Source organism: Oncorhynchus mykiss, chromosome 1, assembly GCF_013265735.2.
Source record: "Oncorhynchus mykiss isolate Arlee chromosome 1, USDA_OmykA_1.1, whole genome shotgun sequence".
NCBI lineage: Eukaryota > Metazoa > Chordata > Actinopteri > Salmoniformes > Salmonidae > Oncorhynchus > Oncorhynchus mykiss.
The window spans coordinates 93,643,409-93,662,919 of record NC_048565.1 but is presented as its reverse complement, the minus strand read 5'-3'; the positions used below and the strand labels follow the sequence as shown (position 1 = coordinate 93,662,919).

Below are 19,511 nucleotides of genomic sequence, written 5' to 3'. Positions count from 1 at the left end.
GACCAGGGTCTATAGGGTAGTAGTGCACTACTTTAGACCAGGGCCTATAGGGTAGTGGTGCACTACTTTAGACCAGGACCTATAGGGTAGTGGTGCACTACTTTAGACCAGGACCTATAGGGTAGTAGTGCACTACTTTAGACCAGGGCCTATAGGGTAGTGGTGCACTACTTTAGACCAGGACCTATAGGGTAGTGGTGCACTACTTTAGACCAGGACCTATAGGGTAGTAGTGCACTACCTTTTGACCGGGCCCTATAGGGTAGTAGTGCACTACTTTAGACCAGGGTCTATAGGGTAGTAGTGTACTACTTTAGACCAGGGCCTATAGGGTAGTAGTGTACTACTTTAGACCAGGGTCTATAGGGTAGTAGTGCACTACTTTAGACCAGGGCCTATAGGGTAGTGGTGCACTACTTTAGACCAGGACCTATAGGGTAGTGGTGCACTACTTTAGACCAGGACCTATAGGGTAGTAGTGAACAATGTAAGGAGTAGGGTGCCTTGTTGTTGTGAGAAAACCAGTGTGGAATGAATGGAGGCAGGCAGCAGAAGGGATGTGATTACATTTCCAGGAACTCTCCTCCCGGATAATGTAGAGGTCGCTGATTGATTGATACCGGACTGGTTACAAATCATTTCAGGGCCAGTCCAATGATTCCTGGTCGCAACTGCAACCAACACACAATCACTCAGTCACACAGTCACATCAGCATACACAGTCACACTTTCCCTGACCCAGTCTGTAATACATACAGTGGGGCAAAAAAGTATTTAGTCAGCCACCAATTGTGCAAGTTCTCCCACTTTTTTTTTCAACTTTTGTAATTGACCAAATACTTATTTTCCACCATAATTTGCAAATAAATTCATTAAAAATCCTACAATGTGATTTTCTTTCTCATTTTGTCTGTCATAGTTGAAGTGTACCTATGATGAAAATTACAGGCCTCTCTCATCTTTTTAAGTGGGAGAACTTGCACACTTGGTGGCTGACTAAATACTTTTTTGCCCCACTGTACATGTTTCAAGGTCTCCTGAATGGCACAGCGGTCTAAGACACTGCATCTCAGTGCAAGAGGCGTCACTACAGTCTCTACAGTCCCTGGTTCGAATCCAGAATTTGTTCTTAACGGACTTGCCAAGTTAAATAAAAAATAAATTTTGTACTCCTCCAATCGTCTCTGTGCCTAAAAACACCAAGGTAATCTGTCTAAATGACTATCGCTCTGTGGCACTCAAATCTGTAGCCATAAAATGCTTTGAAAGGCTGGTCATGGCTCACATTCACATCATCAGCCCAGACACCCTGAACCCAGTCCAATTCGCATACCGCCCCAACAGATCCACAGATGACATTGTCTCTATTGCCGGTACTGCCCCTTCACAGCTGGACAAGAGGAACACCTATGTGAGATTGTTATTCATTGACCACAGCTCAGCGTTTAACACCGTAGTACCCTCCATACTAATCACTAAGCTCAGAACCCTGGGACTGAACACCTCCCAACTGGATCCTGGACTTCCTGACGCCCCCCTCCCCGGTGGTGTGGGTAGGCAACAACAACACCCGCCACGCTGATCCTCAACACGGGGGGGGTCCCTCAGGGGTGCGTGCTTATACCCCTCACGACTCCCAACACCTATCCAGTGTCTCAAATGGCACCCTATTCTCCCTATCCAGTGTCTCAAATGGCACCCTATTCTCCCTATCCAGTGTCTCAAATGGCACCCTATTCTCCCTATCCAGTGTCTCAAATGGCACCCTATTCTCCCTATCCAGTGTCTCAAATGGCACCCTATTCTCCCTATCCAGTGTCTTTGTCCCAAATGGCACCCTATTCTCCCTATCCAGTGTCTGTCTCAAACGGCACCCTATTCTCCCTATCCAGGGTCTCAAACGGCACCCTATTCTCCCTATATAGGGTCTCAAATGGCACCCTATTCTCCCTATCCAGGGTCTCAAATGGCACCCTATTCTCCCTATCCAGTGTCTGTCTCAAATGGCACCCTATTCTCCCTATCCAGTGTCTGTCCCAAACGGCACCCTATTCTCCCTATCCAGGGTCTCAAATGGCACCCTATTCTCCCTATCCAGGGTCTCAAATGGCACCCTATTCTCCCTATCCAGTGTCTGTCTCAAATGGCACCCTATTCTCCCTATCCAGTGTCTCAAACGGCACCCTATTCTCCCTATCCAGTGTCCCAAATGGCACCCTATTCTCCCTATCCAGTGTCCCAAATGGCACCCTATTCTCCCTATCCAGTGTCCCAAATGGCACCCTATTCTCCCTATCCAGTGTCCCAAATGGCACCCTATTCTCCCTATCCAGTCTAAAATGGCACCCTATTCTCTCTATCCAGTGTCTGTCCCAAATGGCACCCTATTCTCCCTATCCAGTCTAAAATGGCACCCTATTTTCCCTATCCAGTGTCTCAAATGGCACCCTATTCTCCCTATCCAGTGTCTCAAATGGCACCCTATTCTCCCTATCCAGTGTCTCAAATGGCACCCTATTCTCCCTATCCAGTGTCTTTGTCCCAAATGGCACCCTATTCTCCCTATCCAGTGTCTGTCTCAAACGGCACCCTATTCTCCCTATCCAGGGTCTCAAACGGCACCCTATTCTCCCTATCCAGGGTCTCAAATGGCACCCTATTCTCCCTATCCAGGGTCTCAAATGGCACCCTATTCTCCCTATCCAGTGTCTGTCTCAAATGGCACCCTATTCTCCCTATCCAGTGTCTGTCCCAAACGGCACCCTATTCTCCCTATCCAGGGTCTCAAATGGCACCCTATTCTCCCTATCCAGGGTCTCAAATGGCACCCTATTCTCCCTATCCAGTGTCTGTCTCAAATGGCACCCTATTCTCCCTATCCAGTGTCTCAAACGGCACCCTATTCTCCCTATCCAGTGTCCCAAATGGCACCCTATTCTCCCTATCCAGTGTCCCAAATGGCACCCTATTCTCCCTATCCAGTGTCCCAAATGGCACCCTATTCTCCCTATCCAGTGTCCCAAATGGCACCCTATTCTCCCTATCCAGTCTAAAATGGCACCCTATTCTCTCTATCCAGTGTCTGTCCCAAATGGCACCCTATTCTCCCTATCCAGTCTAAAATGGCACCCTATTCTCCCTATCCAGTCTAAAATGGCACCCTATTCTCCCTATCCAGTGTCTGTCCCAAATGGCACCCTATTCTACCTATCCAGGGTCTCAAACGGCACCCTATTCTCCCTATCCAGTGCACTGCGTTTTACCAGCTCCATAGGTCTCTGGTCAGAAATAGTGCACTACATAGGGAATAGTGTGCAATTTCGGCTGAGCTTGAGTCTCCGTGTATTGTGTCTGATCCAGTAGATGGGGGGGGGGGTAAGACGGACGAGGACAAGTTAATTCTGTTAAATATACTCGCCCGGTGGGGTGGAGGGATACCCGTGGTGACAAGGCCCCTTTTAATGATGCTGTCATTCACCTTGGTAAAGTAGTCCCATCGACCGGGGGGCCCTGCATGGGATCCTTCCCCCAGCAGGAGAGGAGAGGTAGAGTCCTCCCCAACCTTATTGCAAGTGGTGTGTGTGTGTGTGGTGGGTAGAACATATGTTGTCTTGGTTGTTGATGACTGTGTTTGCAGCAGATATGATATGTGTCAGTCTGTGTGTGGGTGTGGCGGGTAGAACATATGTTGTCTTGGTTGTTGATGAGTGTGTTTGCAGCAGATATGATATGTGTCAGTCTGTGTGTGGGTGTGGCGGGTAGAACATATGTTGTCTTGGTTGTTGATGAGTGTGTTTGCAGCAGATATGATATGTGTCAGTCTGTGTGTGGGGGTTAGGGTTAGGGTTAGGGTTAGTTGATGAGTGTGTTTGCAGCAGATATGATATGTGTCAGTCTGTGTGTGGGGGTTAGGGTTAGGGTTAGGGTTAGTTGATGAGTGTGTTTGCAGCAGATATGATATGTGTCAGTCTGTGTGTGGGTGTTCTGTGGTGGGTAGAACATATGTTAGGGTTAGGGTTAGGGTTAGGGTTAGTTGATGACTGTGTTTGCAGCAGATATGATATGTGTGTGTGTGTGTGTGTGTGTGTGTGTGTGTGTGTGTGTGTGTGTGTGTGTGTGTGTGTGTGTGTGGGTGTTCTGTGAGCTCGGCTGCCGATATGTTTTTAGTATGACACCCACACAACCATCCTGCCACACTGGAGCCACACGTCTCATTTCCTTTTCCTGTCCTTTTAATAGCCTCGTCTCTTCTTCTCTCCCTTTCAGCAATCTACAATTACGATGTCCGTGGAGACGAGGAGCTGTCGCTACAGATTGGAGACACAGTCCACATACTAGAGACATATGAAGGTAGGAACACACTGATGACACAGTTCACATACTACAGACATATGAAGGTAGGAACACACTGATGACACAGTCCACATACTAGAGACATATGAAGGTAGGAACACACTGATGACACAGTTCACATACTACAGACATATGAAGGTAGGAACACACTGATGACACAGTCCACATACTAGAGACATATGAAGGTAGGAACACACTGATGACACAGTCCACATACTACAGACATATGAAGGTAGGAACACACTGATGACACAGTCCACATACTAGAGACATATGAAGGTAGGAACACACTGATGACACAGTCCACATACTAGAGACATATGAAGGTAAGAACACACTGATGACACAGTTCACACACTACAGACAATTGAAGGTAGGAACACACTGACTGATAACACAGTCCACATACTAGAGACATATGAAGGTAGGAACACACTGATGACACAGTCCACATACTACAGACATATGAAGGTAGGAACACACTGATGACACAGTCCACATACTACAGACATATGAAGGTAGGAACACACTGACTGAGGACACAGTCCACATACTAGAGACATATGAAGGTAGGAACACACTGATGACACAGTCCACATACTAGAGACATATGAAGGTAGGAACACACTGACTGATGACACAGTCCACATACTAGAGACATATGAAGGTAGGAACACACTGATGACACAGTCCACATACTAGAGACATATGAAGGTAGGAACACACTGAGGACACAGTCCACATACTAGAGACATATGAAGGTAGGAACACACTGATGACACAGTCCACATACTACAGACATATGAAGGTAGGAACACACTGACTGATGACACAGTCCACATACTAGAGACATATGAAGGTAGGAACACACTGACTGATGACACAGTCCACATACTAGAGACATATGAAGGTAGGAACACACTGACTGAGGACACAGTCCACATACTACAGACATATGAAGGTAGGAACACACTGATGACACAGTCCACATACTAGAGACATATGAAGGTAGGAACACACTGATGACACAGTCCACATACTAGAGACATATGAAGGTAGGAACACACTGAGGACACAGTCCACATACTAGAGACATATGAAGGTAGGAACACACTGATGACACAGTCCACATACTACAGACATATGAAGGTAGGAACACACTGATGACACAGTCCACATACTACAGACATATGAAGGTAGGAACACACTGACTGATGACACAGTCCACATACTAGAGACATATGAAGGTAGGAACACACTGACTGATGACACAGTCCACATACTAGAGACATATGAAGGTAGGAACACACTGATGACACAGTCCACATCCTAGAGACATATGAAGGTAGGAACACACTGACTGAGGACACAGTCCACATACTACAGACATATGAAGGTAGGAACACACTGACTGATGACACAGTCCACATACTACAGACATATGAAGGTAGGAACACACTGATGACACAGTCCACATACTACAGACATATGAAGGTAGGAACACACTGACTGATGACACAGTCCACATACTACAGACATATGAAGGTAGGAACACACTGACTGATGACACAGTCCACATACTAGAGACATATGAAGGTAGGAACACACTGATGACACAGTCCACATCCTAGAGACATATGAAGGTAGGAACACACTGAGGACACAGTCCACATACTAGAGACATATGAAGGTAGGAACACACTGATGACACAGTCCACATACTAGAGACATATGAAGGTAGGAACACACTGATGACACAGTCCACATACTACAGACATATGAAGGTAGGAACACACTGATGACACAGTCCACATACTACAGACATATGAAGGTAGGAACACACTGATGACACAGTCCACATACTAGAGACATATGAAGGTAGGAACACACTGACTGATGACACAGTCCACATACTAGAGACATATGAAGGTAGGAACACACTGATGACCCAGTCCACATACTAGAGACATATGAAGGTAGGAACACACTGATGACACAGTCCACATACTACAGACATATGAAGGTAGGAACACACTGATGACACAGTCCACATACTAGAGACATATGAAGGTAGGAACACACTGATGACACAGTCCACATACTAGAGACATATGAAGGTAGGAACACACTGATGACACAGTCCACATACTACAGACATATGAAGGTAGGAACACACTGACTGATGACACAGTCCACATACTACAGACATATGAAGGTAGGAACACACTGATGACACAGTCCACATACTAGAGACATATGAAGGTAGGAACACACTGACTGAGGACACAGTCCACATACTAGAGACATATGAAGGTAGGAACACACTGATGACACAGTCCACATACTACAGACATATGAAGGTAGGAACACACTGATGACACAGTCCACATACTAGAGACATATGAAGGTAGGAACACACTGACTGAGGACACAGTCCACATACTACAGACATATGAAGGTAGGAACACACTGAGGACACAGTCCACATACTAGAGACATATGAAGGTAGGAACACACTGATGACACAGTCCACATACTAGAGACATATGAAGGTAGGAACACACTGATGACACAGTCCACATACTACAGACATATGAAGGTAGGAACACACTGATGACACAGTCCACATACTACAGACATATGAAGGTAGGAACACACTGACTGAGGACACAGTCCACATACTAGAGACATATGAAGGTAGGAACACACTGATGACACAGTCCACATACTAGAGACATATGAAGGTAGGAACACACTGAGGACACAGTCCACATACTAGAGACATATGAAGGTAGGAACACACTGAGGACACAGTCCACATACTAGAGACATATGAAGGTAAGGAACACACTGACTGATGACACAGTCCACATACTACAGACATATGAAGGTAAGGAACACACTGATGACACAGTCCACATACTAGAGACATATGAAGGTAGGAACACACTGATGACACAGTCCACATACTAGAGACATATGAAGGTAGGAACACACTGATGACACAGTCCACATACTAGAGACATATGAAGGTAGGAACACACTGATGACACAGTCCACATACTACAGACATATGAAGGTAGGAACACACTGATGACACAGTCCACATACTACAGACATATGAAGGTAAGGAACACACTGATGACCCAGTCCACATACTAGAGACATATGAAGGTAGGAACACACTGACTGAGGACACAGTCCACATACTAGAGACATATGAAGGTAGGAACACACTGATGACACAGTCCACATACTACAGACATATGAAGGTAGGAACACACTGAGGACACAGTCCACATACTAGAGACATATGAAGGTAGGAACACACTGATGACACAGTCCACATACTACAGACATATGAAGGTAGGAACACACTGAGGACACAGTCCACATACTAGAGACATATGAAGGTAGGAACACACTGATGACACAGTCCACATACTAGAGACATATGAAGGTAGGAACACACTGATGACACAGTCCACATACTAGAGACATATGAAGGTAGGAACACACTGATGACACAGTCCACATACTAGAGACATATGAAGGTAGGAACACACTGATGACACAGTCCACATACTACAGACATATGAAGGTAGGAACACACTGAGGACACAGTCCACATACTAGAGACATATGAAGGTAGGAACACACTGAGGACACAGTCCACATACTAGAGACATATGAAGGTAGGAACACACTGACTGAGGACACAGTCCACATACTAGAGACATATGAAGGTAGGAACACACTGACTGATGACACAGTCCACATACTAGAGACATATGAAGGTAGGAACACACTGATGACACAGTCCACATACTAGAGACATATGAAGGTAGGAACACACTGATGACACAGTCCACATACTAGAGACATATGAAGGTAGGAACACACTGACTGATGACACAGTCCACATACTACAGACATATGAAGGTAGGAACACACTGATGACACAGTCCACATACTAGAGACATATGAAGGTAGGAACACACTGATGACACAGTCCACATACTAGAGACATATGAAGGTATACTGTACGTTTATAAGGGCACACTAAGTGACGACAGTCCCGGTCAGGTTACCAAGGATAATTGCAGGTGATTCTGTCGTTCTCAGTGACTCAGGTGTTTTGGTAGATGTCTCCATTAAACTCGTAGCTGATCTGTGCTCCCTGTCAGAATGTTTCAGACATGACCCCCTCCGTCGTTGTGTTTTGGAGAATGACAGTTCTGCGTGATGCTAATGCTAGGTGTTGTTTCCTTTTGCCGTGTAATATGTCCCGTTGTCTTCACCTCCAGGCTGGTACAGAGGTCACAGGCTGAGGAGGAAGTCCAAGAAAGTGAGTTGATATATATATTTTTGTAACATTCAAACGGTTTATTTTCATCTCAGCGGTTCCCTTCGTCTATTTCAGGAGCGTTGGAGCGTCATTCCAACATCTAAAATCTAAATAAGTTGTGAGCTCAGTCTTTTGTTAGTCATAATGTGATATACTATGATGTGAATATGGTGTAACGTCGATAACAAATCAAATATTATTTCTGTCTCAAGTGTTTTGTGTGTCTTTTCTTTCCCTTCTGCAATTGCAATGGACTCGGGATGCCATTTAACCTCATGAAATGACCGATCTGAAGTCAAAACCAGTTCAGGCTTCACATCGCCTGTCCTGTATCAATCTGTTTATTGTGTGTCCTGTCTTTCCCGCCTTCTGTTCCAGGGGATCTTTCCTGCCTGTTACATTCACCTCAAGGAGGCCACCGTTGAAGGCAATGGGTCAGTGCTGATTCTGTTCGTTTTTGTATTTTTTTTTTTTTAGGATGTTTTTGACACTTTATTGAGACAACATGGGAATCAGATGGGGAGGCTGGCTGGAGGCAGAAATAGAGGGAAAAGGTGGTTCTGGGGATTGAACCCTGGGCTCCAGTCAGACTCGTATAGAAAAGGTGGTTCTGGGGATTGAACCTTGGTCTCCAGTCGGACTCGTTTAGAAAAGGTGGTTCTGAACCCTGGTCTCCAGTCAGACTTGTGTAGAAAAGGTGGTTCTGAACCCTGGTCTCTAGTGGGGACTGATATATGTAACTTGTACTGGGAGTTTTACCCACTCAACCATGGCTCTAGTGCTGCTTCCAATGGTATTCTACTGAATTATTTTGGGATTGTCGAATGGGCAATTTGAGATTATTGTATGAATCAAATGGACAACTTGAGATGATTGTTTCCACCTTCTACTTATGTAGTTGTTGTAAACTAGCCCTGGTCCCAGATCTGGGACCAGGGCTAGTGAGATCAGATCTGGGACCAGGGCTAGTGAGATCAGATCTGGGACCAGGGCTAGTGAGATCAGATCTGGGACCAGGGCTAGTGATATCAGATCTGGGACCAGGGCTAGTGAGATCAGATCTGGGACCAGGGCTAGTGAGATCAGATCTGGGACCAGGATACTGTAAACTGGAGTATGAGTACCTGCTAGGTTGTGGATTATTTGGTTGTGGTCTGACGTAGTGATACGTGGCCCTTCCTCACTGGTTAGCACGGCTTCTTGGACGGCATCACAGCACCAATCAGCATTCAGATCACGTCCCAATTTTTAGTATTTCATTTTCAGAAGAACAACTGACATTTGAAAAGCCTTTTAAGCTCTGAAATAATCAACTGAAGGAAGTAGTTTCAAAAGTAGTTTTGACGAGGATATTTCTGACAGAAATAAACGTCACATTTTGTTTTAAAAGGCCGTAGTAGTCAGTACACAGTGTGAGACTAATTAGAATTCCAATTAAAACCAGTCAGAATCCAGTTTTGATGCCAGTAAACTCCAGGATCAACGGATGTTTTAGACTGAGCTCTCTGTAATGTGAAATATTGATTTAAAAAAAAAAAAGAACTCTGACTCGGCTCATATCGCTTTCAAACAAACAACGTTAAAGATTTAGCAGTATGTCTGCAGAAAAGAGATTACGTTGTATGACATAAAGGATACCTCTTCTAGAGGGACAGTAGAGTACTCTGTATAACATATAGGTTACCTCTTCTAGAGGGACAGTAGAGGACTCTGTATAACATATAGGTTACCTCTTTTAGAGTGACAGTAGAGGACTCTGTATAACATATAGGTTACCTATTTTAGAGTGACAGTAGAGGACTCTGTATAACATATAGGTTACCTATTCCCTGGTTGTTGTTGTTATCATGTGTAACCCATCCCTGGCTGTTGTTGTCATGTGTAACCCATCCCTGACTGTTGTTGTCATGTGTAACCCATCCCTGACTGTTGTTGTCATGTGTAACCCATCCCTGACTGTTGTTGTCATGTGTAACCCATCCCTGGCTGCTGTTGTCATGTGTAACCCATCCCTGACTGTTGTTGTCATGTGTAACCCATCCCTGGCTGTTGTTGTCATGTGTAACCCATCCCTGACTGTTGTTGTCATGTGTAACCCATCCCTGACTGTTGTTGTCATGTGTAACCCATCCCTGACTGTTGTTGTCATGTGTAACCCATCCCTGACTGTTATCATGTGTAACCCATCCCTGACTGTTGTCATGTGTAACCCATCCCTGACTGTTGTCATGTGTAACCCATCCCTGACTGTTGTTGTCATGTGTAACCCATCCCTGACTGTTGTTGTCATGTGTAACCCATCCCTGACTGTTGTTGTCATGTGTAACCCATCCCTGACTGTTGTTGTCATGTGTAACCCATCCCTGGCTGTTGTTGTCATGTGTAACCCATCCCTGACTGTTGTTGTCATGTGTAACCCATCCCTGACTGTTGTTGTCATGTGTAACCCATCCCTGACTGTTGTTGTCATGTGTAACCCATCCCTGACTGTTGTTGTCATGTGTAACCCATCCCTGACTGTTGTCATGTGTAACCCATCCCTGACTGTTGTCATGTGTAACCCATCCCTGGCTGTTGTCATGTGTAACCCATCCCTGACTGTTGTTGTAATGTGTAACCCATCCCTGACTGTTGTTGTCATGTGTAACCCATCCCTGACTGTTGTCATGTGTAACCCATCCCTGACTGTTGTCATGTGTAACCCATCCCTGACTGTTGTCATGTGTAACCCATCCCTGACTGTTGTTGTCATGTGTAACCCATCCCTGACTGTTATCATGTGTAACCCATCCCTGGCTGTTGTTATCATGTGTAACCCATCCCTGGCTGTTGTTATCATGTGTAACCCATCCCTGACTGTTGTCATGTGTAACCCATCCCTGACTGTTGTCATGTGTAACCCATCCCTGGCTGTTGTTGTCATGTGTAACCCATCCCTGACTGTTGTTGTCATGTGTAACCCATCCCTGACTGTTGTTGTCATGTGTAACCCATCCCTGACTGTTGTTGTCATGTGTAACCCATCCCTGACTGTTGTTGTCATGTGTAACCCATCCCTGACTGTTGTTGTCCTGTGTAACCCATCCCTGACTGTTGTTGTCATGTGTAACCTATCCCTGACTGTTGTTGTCATGTGTAACCCATCCCTGACTGTTGTTGTCATGTGTAACCCATCCCTGACTGTTGTTGTCATGTGTAACCCATCCCTGACTGTTGTTGTCATGTGTAACCCATCCCTGACTGTTGTTGTCATGTGTAACCCATCCCTGACTGTTGTTGTCATGTGTAACCCATCCCTGACTGTTGTTGTCATGTGTAACCCATCCCTGGCTGTTGTTGTCATGTGTAACCCATCCCTGGCTGCTGTTGTCATGTGTAACCCATCCCTGGCTGTTGTTGTCATGTGTAACCCATCCCTGGCTGTTGTTGTCATGTGTAACCCATCCCTGGCTGCTGTTGTCATGTGTAACCCATCCCTGGCTGTTGTTGTCATGTGTAACCCATCCCTGACTGTTGTTGTCATGTGTAACCCATCCCTGACTGTTGTCATGTGTAACCCATCCCTGGCTGTTGTTGTCATGTGTAACCCATCCCTGACTGTTGTTGTCATGTGTAACCCATCCCTGACTGTTGTTGTCATGTGTAACCCATCCCTGACTGTTGTTGTCATGTGTAACCCATCCCTGACTGTTGTTGTCATGTGTAACCCATCCCTGACTGTTGTTGTCATATGCAATTAGAATGAGGAATTGGCTCGACTCAACAGTTTAGAGTAACACACATTATTTTAGGTGCTGCGTTCAGAAGGCCTCTACTGGATCAAATTAAAAACCATCCCATGATGCTTTGCGGTTCAATGTATTTTAAGAAGCAGAGGAGGGCCAGAGGAAATGGCGTTTCGGGGCGACAGCCTTTGTCACGTGTGATCCACCCACTGACCATCTGTCTGCATCTTCAGGCACAAGGAGACGGTGATTCCCAACGAGCTGCCTCTGGTCCAGGAGGTCACCACCACCCTGCGGGAGTGGGCTTCCATATGGAGAGACCTCTACGTGGTGAGTGGAGTGAGTCACGTATCTACACGCCGTATCTACACGCCTAATCTACACACCTAATCTCTCTCTTCTGAAGTTACCTCATTGTCTCCATGAGCAGTGCGTGGGTTTCTCTTTCGTCTCCATGAGCAGTGTGTGGGTTTCTCTCTTGTCTCCATGAGCAGTGTCTGGGTTTCTCTCTCGTCTCCATGAGCAGTGTCTGGGTTTCTCTCTCGTCTCCATGAGCAGTGTCTGGGTTTCTCTCTCGTCTCCATGAGCAGTGTCTGGGTTTCTCTCTCGTCTCCATGAGCAGTGTGTGGGTTTCTCTCTCGTCTCCATGAGCAGTGTCTGGGTTTCTCTCTTGTCTCCATGAGCAGTGTCTGGGTTTCTCTCTTGTCTCCATGAGCAGTGTCTGGGTTTCTCTCTCGTCTCCATGAGCAGTGTGTGGGTTTCTCTCTTGTCTCCATGAGCAGTGTGTGGGTTTCTCTCTCGTCTCCATGAGCAGTGTCTGGGTTTCTCTCTCGTCTCCATGAGCAGTGTCTGGGTTTCTCTCTCGTCTCCATGAGCAGTGGGTGGGTTTCCTCTCTCGTCTCCATGAGCAGTGTGTGGGTTTCTCTCTCGTCTCCATGAGCAGTGTGTGGGTTTCTCTCGTCTCCATGAGCAGTGTGTGGGTTTCTCTCTTGTCTGTAGTAATCTCATTGTTCCCATGAACCTTCGACCACATCACCCAGATGTTGGATGGTATACCGTAAACAAAAGGGACTTCCTTGTCGTCTCTGTTATTGAGTGTTGTGTCAGATTGTTCATAAGGTGTGTATGATTTTTTGTTTGTGTGCTGGTGTTACAGGGGGACAGGCGTGAGATGTTTAACTCTGTCAGGGACATGATCTATGACCTGATCGAGTGGCGATCTCAGATCCTGTCGGGGACGCTCCCACAAGACGAGCTGACTGAGCTTAAACAGAGAGTCACCTCTAAGATCGACTACGGGAACAAGTAAGGAACTGCTGTGTCTCTGTCTCTCCCGGTCTCTCCATTTCTCTCTCTCCCTCCATCCCTCTCTCTCCCCCCATCCCTCTCTCTCCCCCCATCCCTCTCTCTCCCCCCATCCCTCTCACTCCCCCATCCCTCTCTCTCCCCCCATCCCTCTCACTCCCCCATCCCTCTCTCTCCCCCCATCCCTCTCTCTCCCCCCATCCCTCTCTCTCCCCCCATCCCTCTCTCTCCCCCCATCCCTCTCTCTCCCCCCATCCCTCTCTCTCCCCCATCCCTCTCTCTCCCCCCATCTCTCTCTCGCTCTCTCTCTCCATTTCTGTATCTCTCTCCATCGCGCTCTCTCTCTCTCTCTCTCTCTCAAGCACCTTATCAAAGAGCAATTTCTCAAGCAGTAATTTTACTAGGACTGTCTGGTATTGGTCTGAGTCGGGGAGGCGAAAACTAGCTGTTATTGGCAAAGAGGTTTGGAACAGTCTTCCTTATTGGTCAGTTAACTAGTTAGTGATGTCACCAGGCAGGCCAAACTTCCATCCCACCACAACAGGCTGTCAAATCAGGTGATCTATCCAAACAGCTCTTACAATAAAAGGGCACAGTTATAATTTTCCCAGCATTATTCAACCCTCCATAGTGTGAAAATTTATAAGAAAATACAGGAAAGTCACATTTTTGACTGCGCTGAGCCTTTAACCGCTTTTTTTTATCAGGTAAGTCAAGCCTAAATCATAGGGGTTTAGTTACTACTGTAGTCCATCACACACTATGGTGCCTATTGCCAGTCCTGCAGGGGTCTGTTGTGGTCCAGACAATGAGCTGGAAATGGAAGAGGTGAGCTGGGCTTCCCTGGTGTGATGACAATTCCAACACTACGAGGTGGAGAAATGTCTTTGGCAGGGGAGCAGAGTGGAACACATAGATTAGCTTCCAGCACCGTTCATCCCTGAGTGGGATTCTGTGGCGGCTGAAAAACAGAGCTCTAGAGATGGAGGAGGAGGAGTAGATGAAAACAGAGCTCTAGAGATGGAGGTGTAGAAAAACAGAGCTCTAGAGGAGGAGGAGGATGAGGAGGAGCTGAAAAATAGAGCTCTAGAGATGGAGCTGAAAACAGAGCTCTAGAGATGGAGGAGGAGAAGGAGCTGAAAAACAGAGCTCTAGTTATGGAAGAGGAGGAGGAGCTGAGAAACAGAGCTCTAGAAATGGAGGAGCTGAAAAACAGAGCTCTAGAGATGGAGGTGTAGAAAAACAGAGCTCTAGAGGAGGAGGATGAGGAGGAGCTGAAAAATAGAGCTCTAGAGATGGAGCTGAAAACAGAGCTCTAGAGATGGAGGAGGAGAAGGAGCTGAAAAACAGAGCTCTAGTTATGGAAGAGGAGGAGGAGCTGAAAAACATAGCTCTAGAGATGGAGGAGGAGCTGAAAAACAGAGCTCAGGAGATGGAGGAGCTGAAAAACAGATCTCTAGAGATGGAGGAGGAGCTGAAAAACAGAGCTCTAGAGATGGAGGAGGAGAAGGAGCTGAAAAACAGAGCTCTAGTTATGGAAGAGGAGGAGGAGCTGAGAAACAGAGCTCTAGAAATGGAGGAGCTGAAAAACAGAGCTCTAGAGATGGAGGTGTAGAAAAACAGAGCTCTAGAGGAGGAGGATGAGGAGGAGCTGAAAAATAGAGCTCTAGAGATGGAGCTGAAAACAGAGCTCTAGAGATGGAGGAGGAGAAGGAGCTGAAAAACAGAGCTCTAGTTATGGAAGAGGAGGAGGAGCTGAAAAACAGAGCTCTAGAGATGGAGGAGGAGCTGAAAAACAGAGCTCAGGAGATGGAGGAGCTGAAAAACAGATCTCTAGAGATGGAGGAGGAGCTGAAAAACAGAGCTCAGGAGATGGAGGAGCTGAAAAACAGATCTCTAGAGATGGAGGAGGAGCTGAAAAACAGATCTCTAAAAAGAAGAGCAGGAGGAAGCCCAGTATCTAACACTCACTGTTAGGAAATTGAAAGGTCCTCTTATTTTTCTGTCTGTCTCTGCCTGGGGGTTTGGCTCATATACTCCACCTCCCTGCTCTTCAGTCTCCCCCGCTGTCTCTGCCTGGGGGTTTGGCTCATATACTCCACCTCCACGCTCTTCAGTCTCCCCCGCTGTCTCTGCCTGGGGGTTTGGCTCATATACTCCACCTCCACGCTCTTCAGTCTCCCCCGCTGTCTCTGCCTGGGGGTTTGGCTCATATACTCCACCTCCCTGCTCCTCAGTCTCCCCCTCTGTCTCTGCCTGGGGGTTTGGCTCATATACTCCACCTCCCTGCTCTTCAGTCACCTCCCTGCTCTTTGGCTCATATACGCCACCTCTCCGCTCTTCAGCTCCCTGCTCCTCTGGGTGACCAGATGAGAGGAGAGTCTGTCAGATATGTCCTTCAGATGAGCCCTGTTCACTTCACTGCTGTGTAAACTACCTCTTCTCTCTCTCTCTCTCTCTTCGTCTCTCTCTCTCCGTCTCTCTCCCTCTCTCCGTCTGACTCTCCCCGTCTGACTCGCTCTGTCTATTTTTCTCTCTGCTCGATCTGTCTCTGATTCTCGGTCTCTGTCGCTCTCGCTCTCCCTCCCTACCTCTTTCCTCCTACTCTGCCAACCTTCTTATCTCTCTGTGTGAAGGGTGTGTATGTTATGAGAAGGCAGAAGGCCCAGGCAGTAGCAATGTGATGTAGGCTGTCTGTTCTCTAACTCTCCTCCCTCTCTCTCTGCCTCCTTCCTGCTCTCGCTCTCCTTCTCTCGCTCTCCTTCTCTCTCTCTCCTTCTCCTTTCTCTCTCTCTCTCTGCTTCTCCTCTCTCACTCTCGCTCTCCTTCTCTCGCTCTCCTTCTCTCGCTCTCGCTCTCTCCTTCTCTTGCTCTCGCTCGCTCTCTGCCTCCTTTTCTCTCTCTCTCTCTCTCGCTGTCTCTCTCTCTCTCTCTCTCTCTCTCTCTCTCTCTCCTTTTTCCTTCTCTTGTTCCCTCTCCATTTCTCTCTCCTCCCTCCCACTCCAAATGTCATATTATGAAAATACAGTGGGGAGTACAATTTTGCAGGTTTTCCTACTTACAAAGCATGCAGAGGTCTGTATTTTTTCACACTTCAACTGTGAGAGACGGAATCTAAAACAAAAATCCAGAAAATCACATTGTATGATTGTTAAAGTAATTAATTTGCATTTTATTGCATGACATAAGCTAAGGAGTGGCTCCGTAAGAAGCATCTCAAGGTCCTGGAGTGGCCTAGCCTGTCTCCAGACCTGAACCCAATAGAAAATCTTTGGAGGGAGCTGAAAGTTCGTATTGCCCAGCGACAGCCCCGAAACCTGAAGGATCTGGAGAAGGTCTGTATGGAGGAGTGGGCCAAAATCCCTGTTGCAGTGTGTGCAAACCTGGACAAGAACTACAGGAAACGTTGGATCTCTGTAATTGCAAACAAAGGTTTCTGTACCAAATATTAAGTTCTGCTTTTCTGATGTATCAAATACTTATGTCATGCAATAAAATGCAAATTAATTACTTAAATATCATACAATGTGATTTTCTGGATTTTAGTTTTTCGATTCTGTCTCTCACAGTTGAAGTGTACCTATGATAAAAATTACAGACCTCTACATGCTTTGTAAGTAGGAAAACTAGAAGCATAAATATGGGTTGTATTTACAATGGTGTTCGTTCTTCACTGGTTTCCTTTTTCTCGTGGCAACAGGTCACAAATCTTGCTGCTGTGATGTCACACTGTGGTATTTCACCCAGTAGATATGGGAGTTTATCAAAATTTGGTTTGTTTTCAAATGCTTTGTAGGTCTGTGTAATCTGAGGGAAATATGTATCTCTCTGCTCTCTCCTCTCCTCTCTCTGCCTCTCCTCTCCTCTCCTCTCTCCTCTCCTCTCCTTGTATATCAGGTACCTGGATCTAGACCTCGTGGTGAGAGATAAAGATGGCAACATCTTGGACCCCGACTCTACCAGCACCGTCTCTCTCTTCAGAGCCCATGAAGCTGCTTCCAAACAGATCGAGGACAGGATCCAAGAGGAGAAGGTATACATCAGACATCAATCAGTTCAGACATCAATCAAGTAATCAATCAATCATATTCATTTATAAACCCGTATTTACATCAACAGCGATTTTACAGTAACCTGGCCTCGCTCCCAACGAGCAAGCAGAAGATCACGGCAACGATATGCACAGAGAATAAGAAATGAAACATCCCATTTTGCCACATGGTCTCCCCAGTGAGAGGCAGCGATGTGGAATGAGATTCTCTGTGTGAGATGCTGTGTTATTATAGAACATGTTAACACTATTCAGGCCTTTTCCCCTCTCACCTCCTGTATGTGACACGTCATGAACAACTGCCACCTCCTCTCCTCTCTCTCCCTGCCCTCTCCTCTCTCTCCCTGCCCTCTCCTCTCTCTCCCTGCCCTCTCCTCTCTCTCCCTGCCCTCTCCTCTCTCTCCCTGCCCTCTCCTCTCTCTCCCTGCCCTCTCCTCTTTCCCTGCCCTCTCCTCTCTTTCCCTGCCCTCTCCTCTCTTTCCCTGCCCTCTCCTCTCTTTCCCTGCCCTCTCCTCTCTCTCCCTGCCCTCTCCTCTCTCTCCCTGCCCTCTCCTCTCTCTCCCTGACACCTCTCCTCTCTCTCCCCGCCACCTCTCCTCTCTCTCCCTGCCACCTCTCCTCTCTCTCCCTGCCACCTCTTCTCTCTCTCCCTGACCTCTCCTCTCTCTCCCTGACCTCTCCTCTCTCTCCCTGCCACCTCTCCTCTCTCTCCCTGCCACCTCTCCTCTCTCTCCCTGCCACCTCTCCTCTCTCTCCCTGCCACCTCTCCTCTCTCTCCCTGCCACCTCTCCTCTCTCTCCCTGCCACCTCTCCTCTCTCTCCCTGCCACCCCTCCTCTCTCTCCCTGCCACCTCTCCTCTCTCTCCCTGCCACCTCTTCTCTCTCAACCTGCCACCTCTCCTCTCTCTCCCTGCCCTCTCCTCTCTCTCCCTGCCCTCTCTCTCCCTGCCCTCTCTCTCCCTGCCCTCTCTCTCCCTGCCCTCTCTCTCCCTGCCCTCTCTCTCCCTGCCCTCTCTCTCCCTGCCCTCTCTTCTCTCTCCCTGCCCTCTCCTCTCTCTCCCTGCCACCTCTCCTCTCTCTCCTCTCCCTGCCCTCTCCTCTCTTTCCCTGCCCTCTCCTCTCTCCCTGCCCTCTCCTCTCTCTCCCTGCCCTCTCCTCTCTCTCCCTGCCCTCTCCTCTCTCTCCCTGCCACCTCTCCTCTCTCTCCCTGCCACCTCTCCTCTCTCTCCCTGCCACCTCTCCTCTCTCTCCCTGCCACCTCTCCTCTCTCTCCCTGCCATCTCTCCTCTCTCTCCCTGCCCTCTCCTCTCTCTCCCTGCCCTCTCCTCTCTCTCCCTGCCCTCTCCTCTCTCTCCCTGCCCTCTCCTCTCTCTCCCTGCCCTCTCTCTCCCTGCCCTCTCTCTCCCTGCCCTCTCTCTCCCTGCCCTCTCTCTCCCTGCCCTCTCTCTCCCTGCCCTCTCTCTCCCTGCCCTCTCTCTCCCTGCCCTCTCTCTCCCTGCCCTCTCTCTCCCTGCCCTCTCTCTCCCTGCCCTCTCTCTCCCTGCCCTCTCCCTCCCTGCCCTCTCTCTCCATGCCCTCTCTTCTCTCTCCCTGCCACCTCTCCTCTCTCTCCCTGCCACCTCTCCTCTCTTTCCCTGCCCTCTCCTCTCTCTCCCTGCCCTCTCCTCTCTCTCCCTGCCCTCTCCTCTCTCTCCCTGCCCTCTCCTCTCTCTCCCTGCCCTCTCCTCTC

At 47.6% G+C, this 19,511-nt stretch overlaps 1 protein-coding gene across 1 annotated transcript in view; it reads left to right on the top strand.

The window, feature by feature from the left end:
* The window catches only part of LOC110513667 (dedicator of cytokinesis protein 1), a 527,949-nt gene that overhangs the window by 47,434 nt on the left and 461,004 nt on the right, over positions 1-19,511 (top strand). The window contains exons 2-7 of the mRNA XM_036990103.1: positions 4,267-4,350; positions 8,661-8,701; positions 9,080-9,135; positions 12,660-12,756; positions 13,583-13,731; positions 17,629-17,764. Coding sequence (XP_036845998.1) covers positions 4,267-4,350; positions 8,661-8,701; positions 9,080-9,135; positions 12,660-12,756; positions 13,583-13,731; positions 17,629-17,764 — 563 coding nt within the window. The remainder of the gene's footprint in view (positions 1-4,266; positions 4,351-8,660; positions 8,702-9,079; positions 9,136-12,659; positions 12,757-13,582; positions 13,732-17,628; positions 17,765-19,511) is intronic.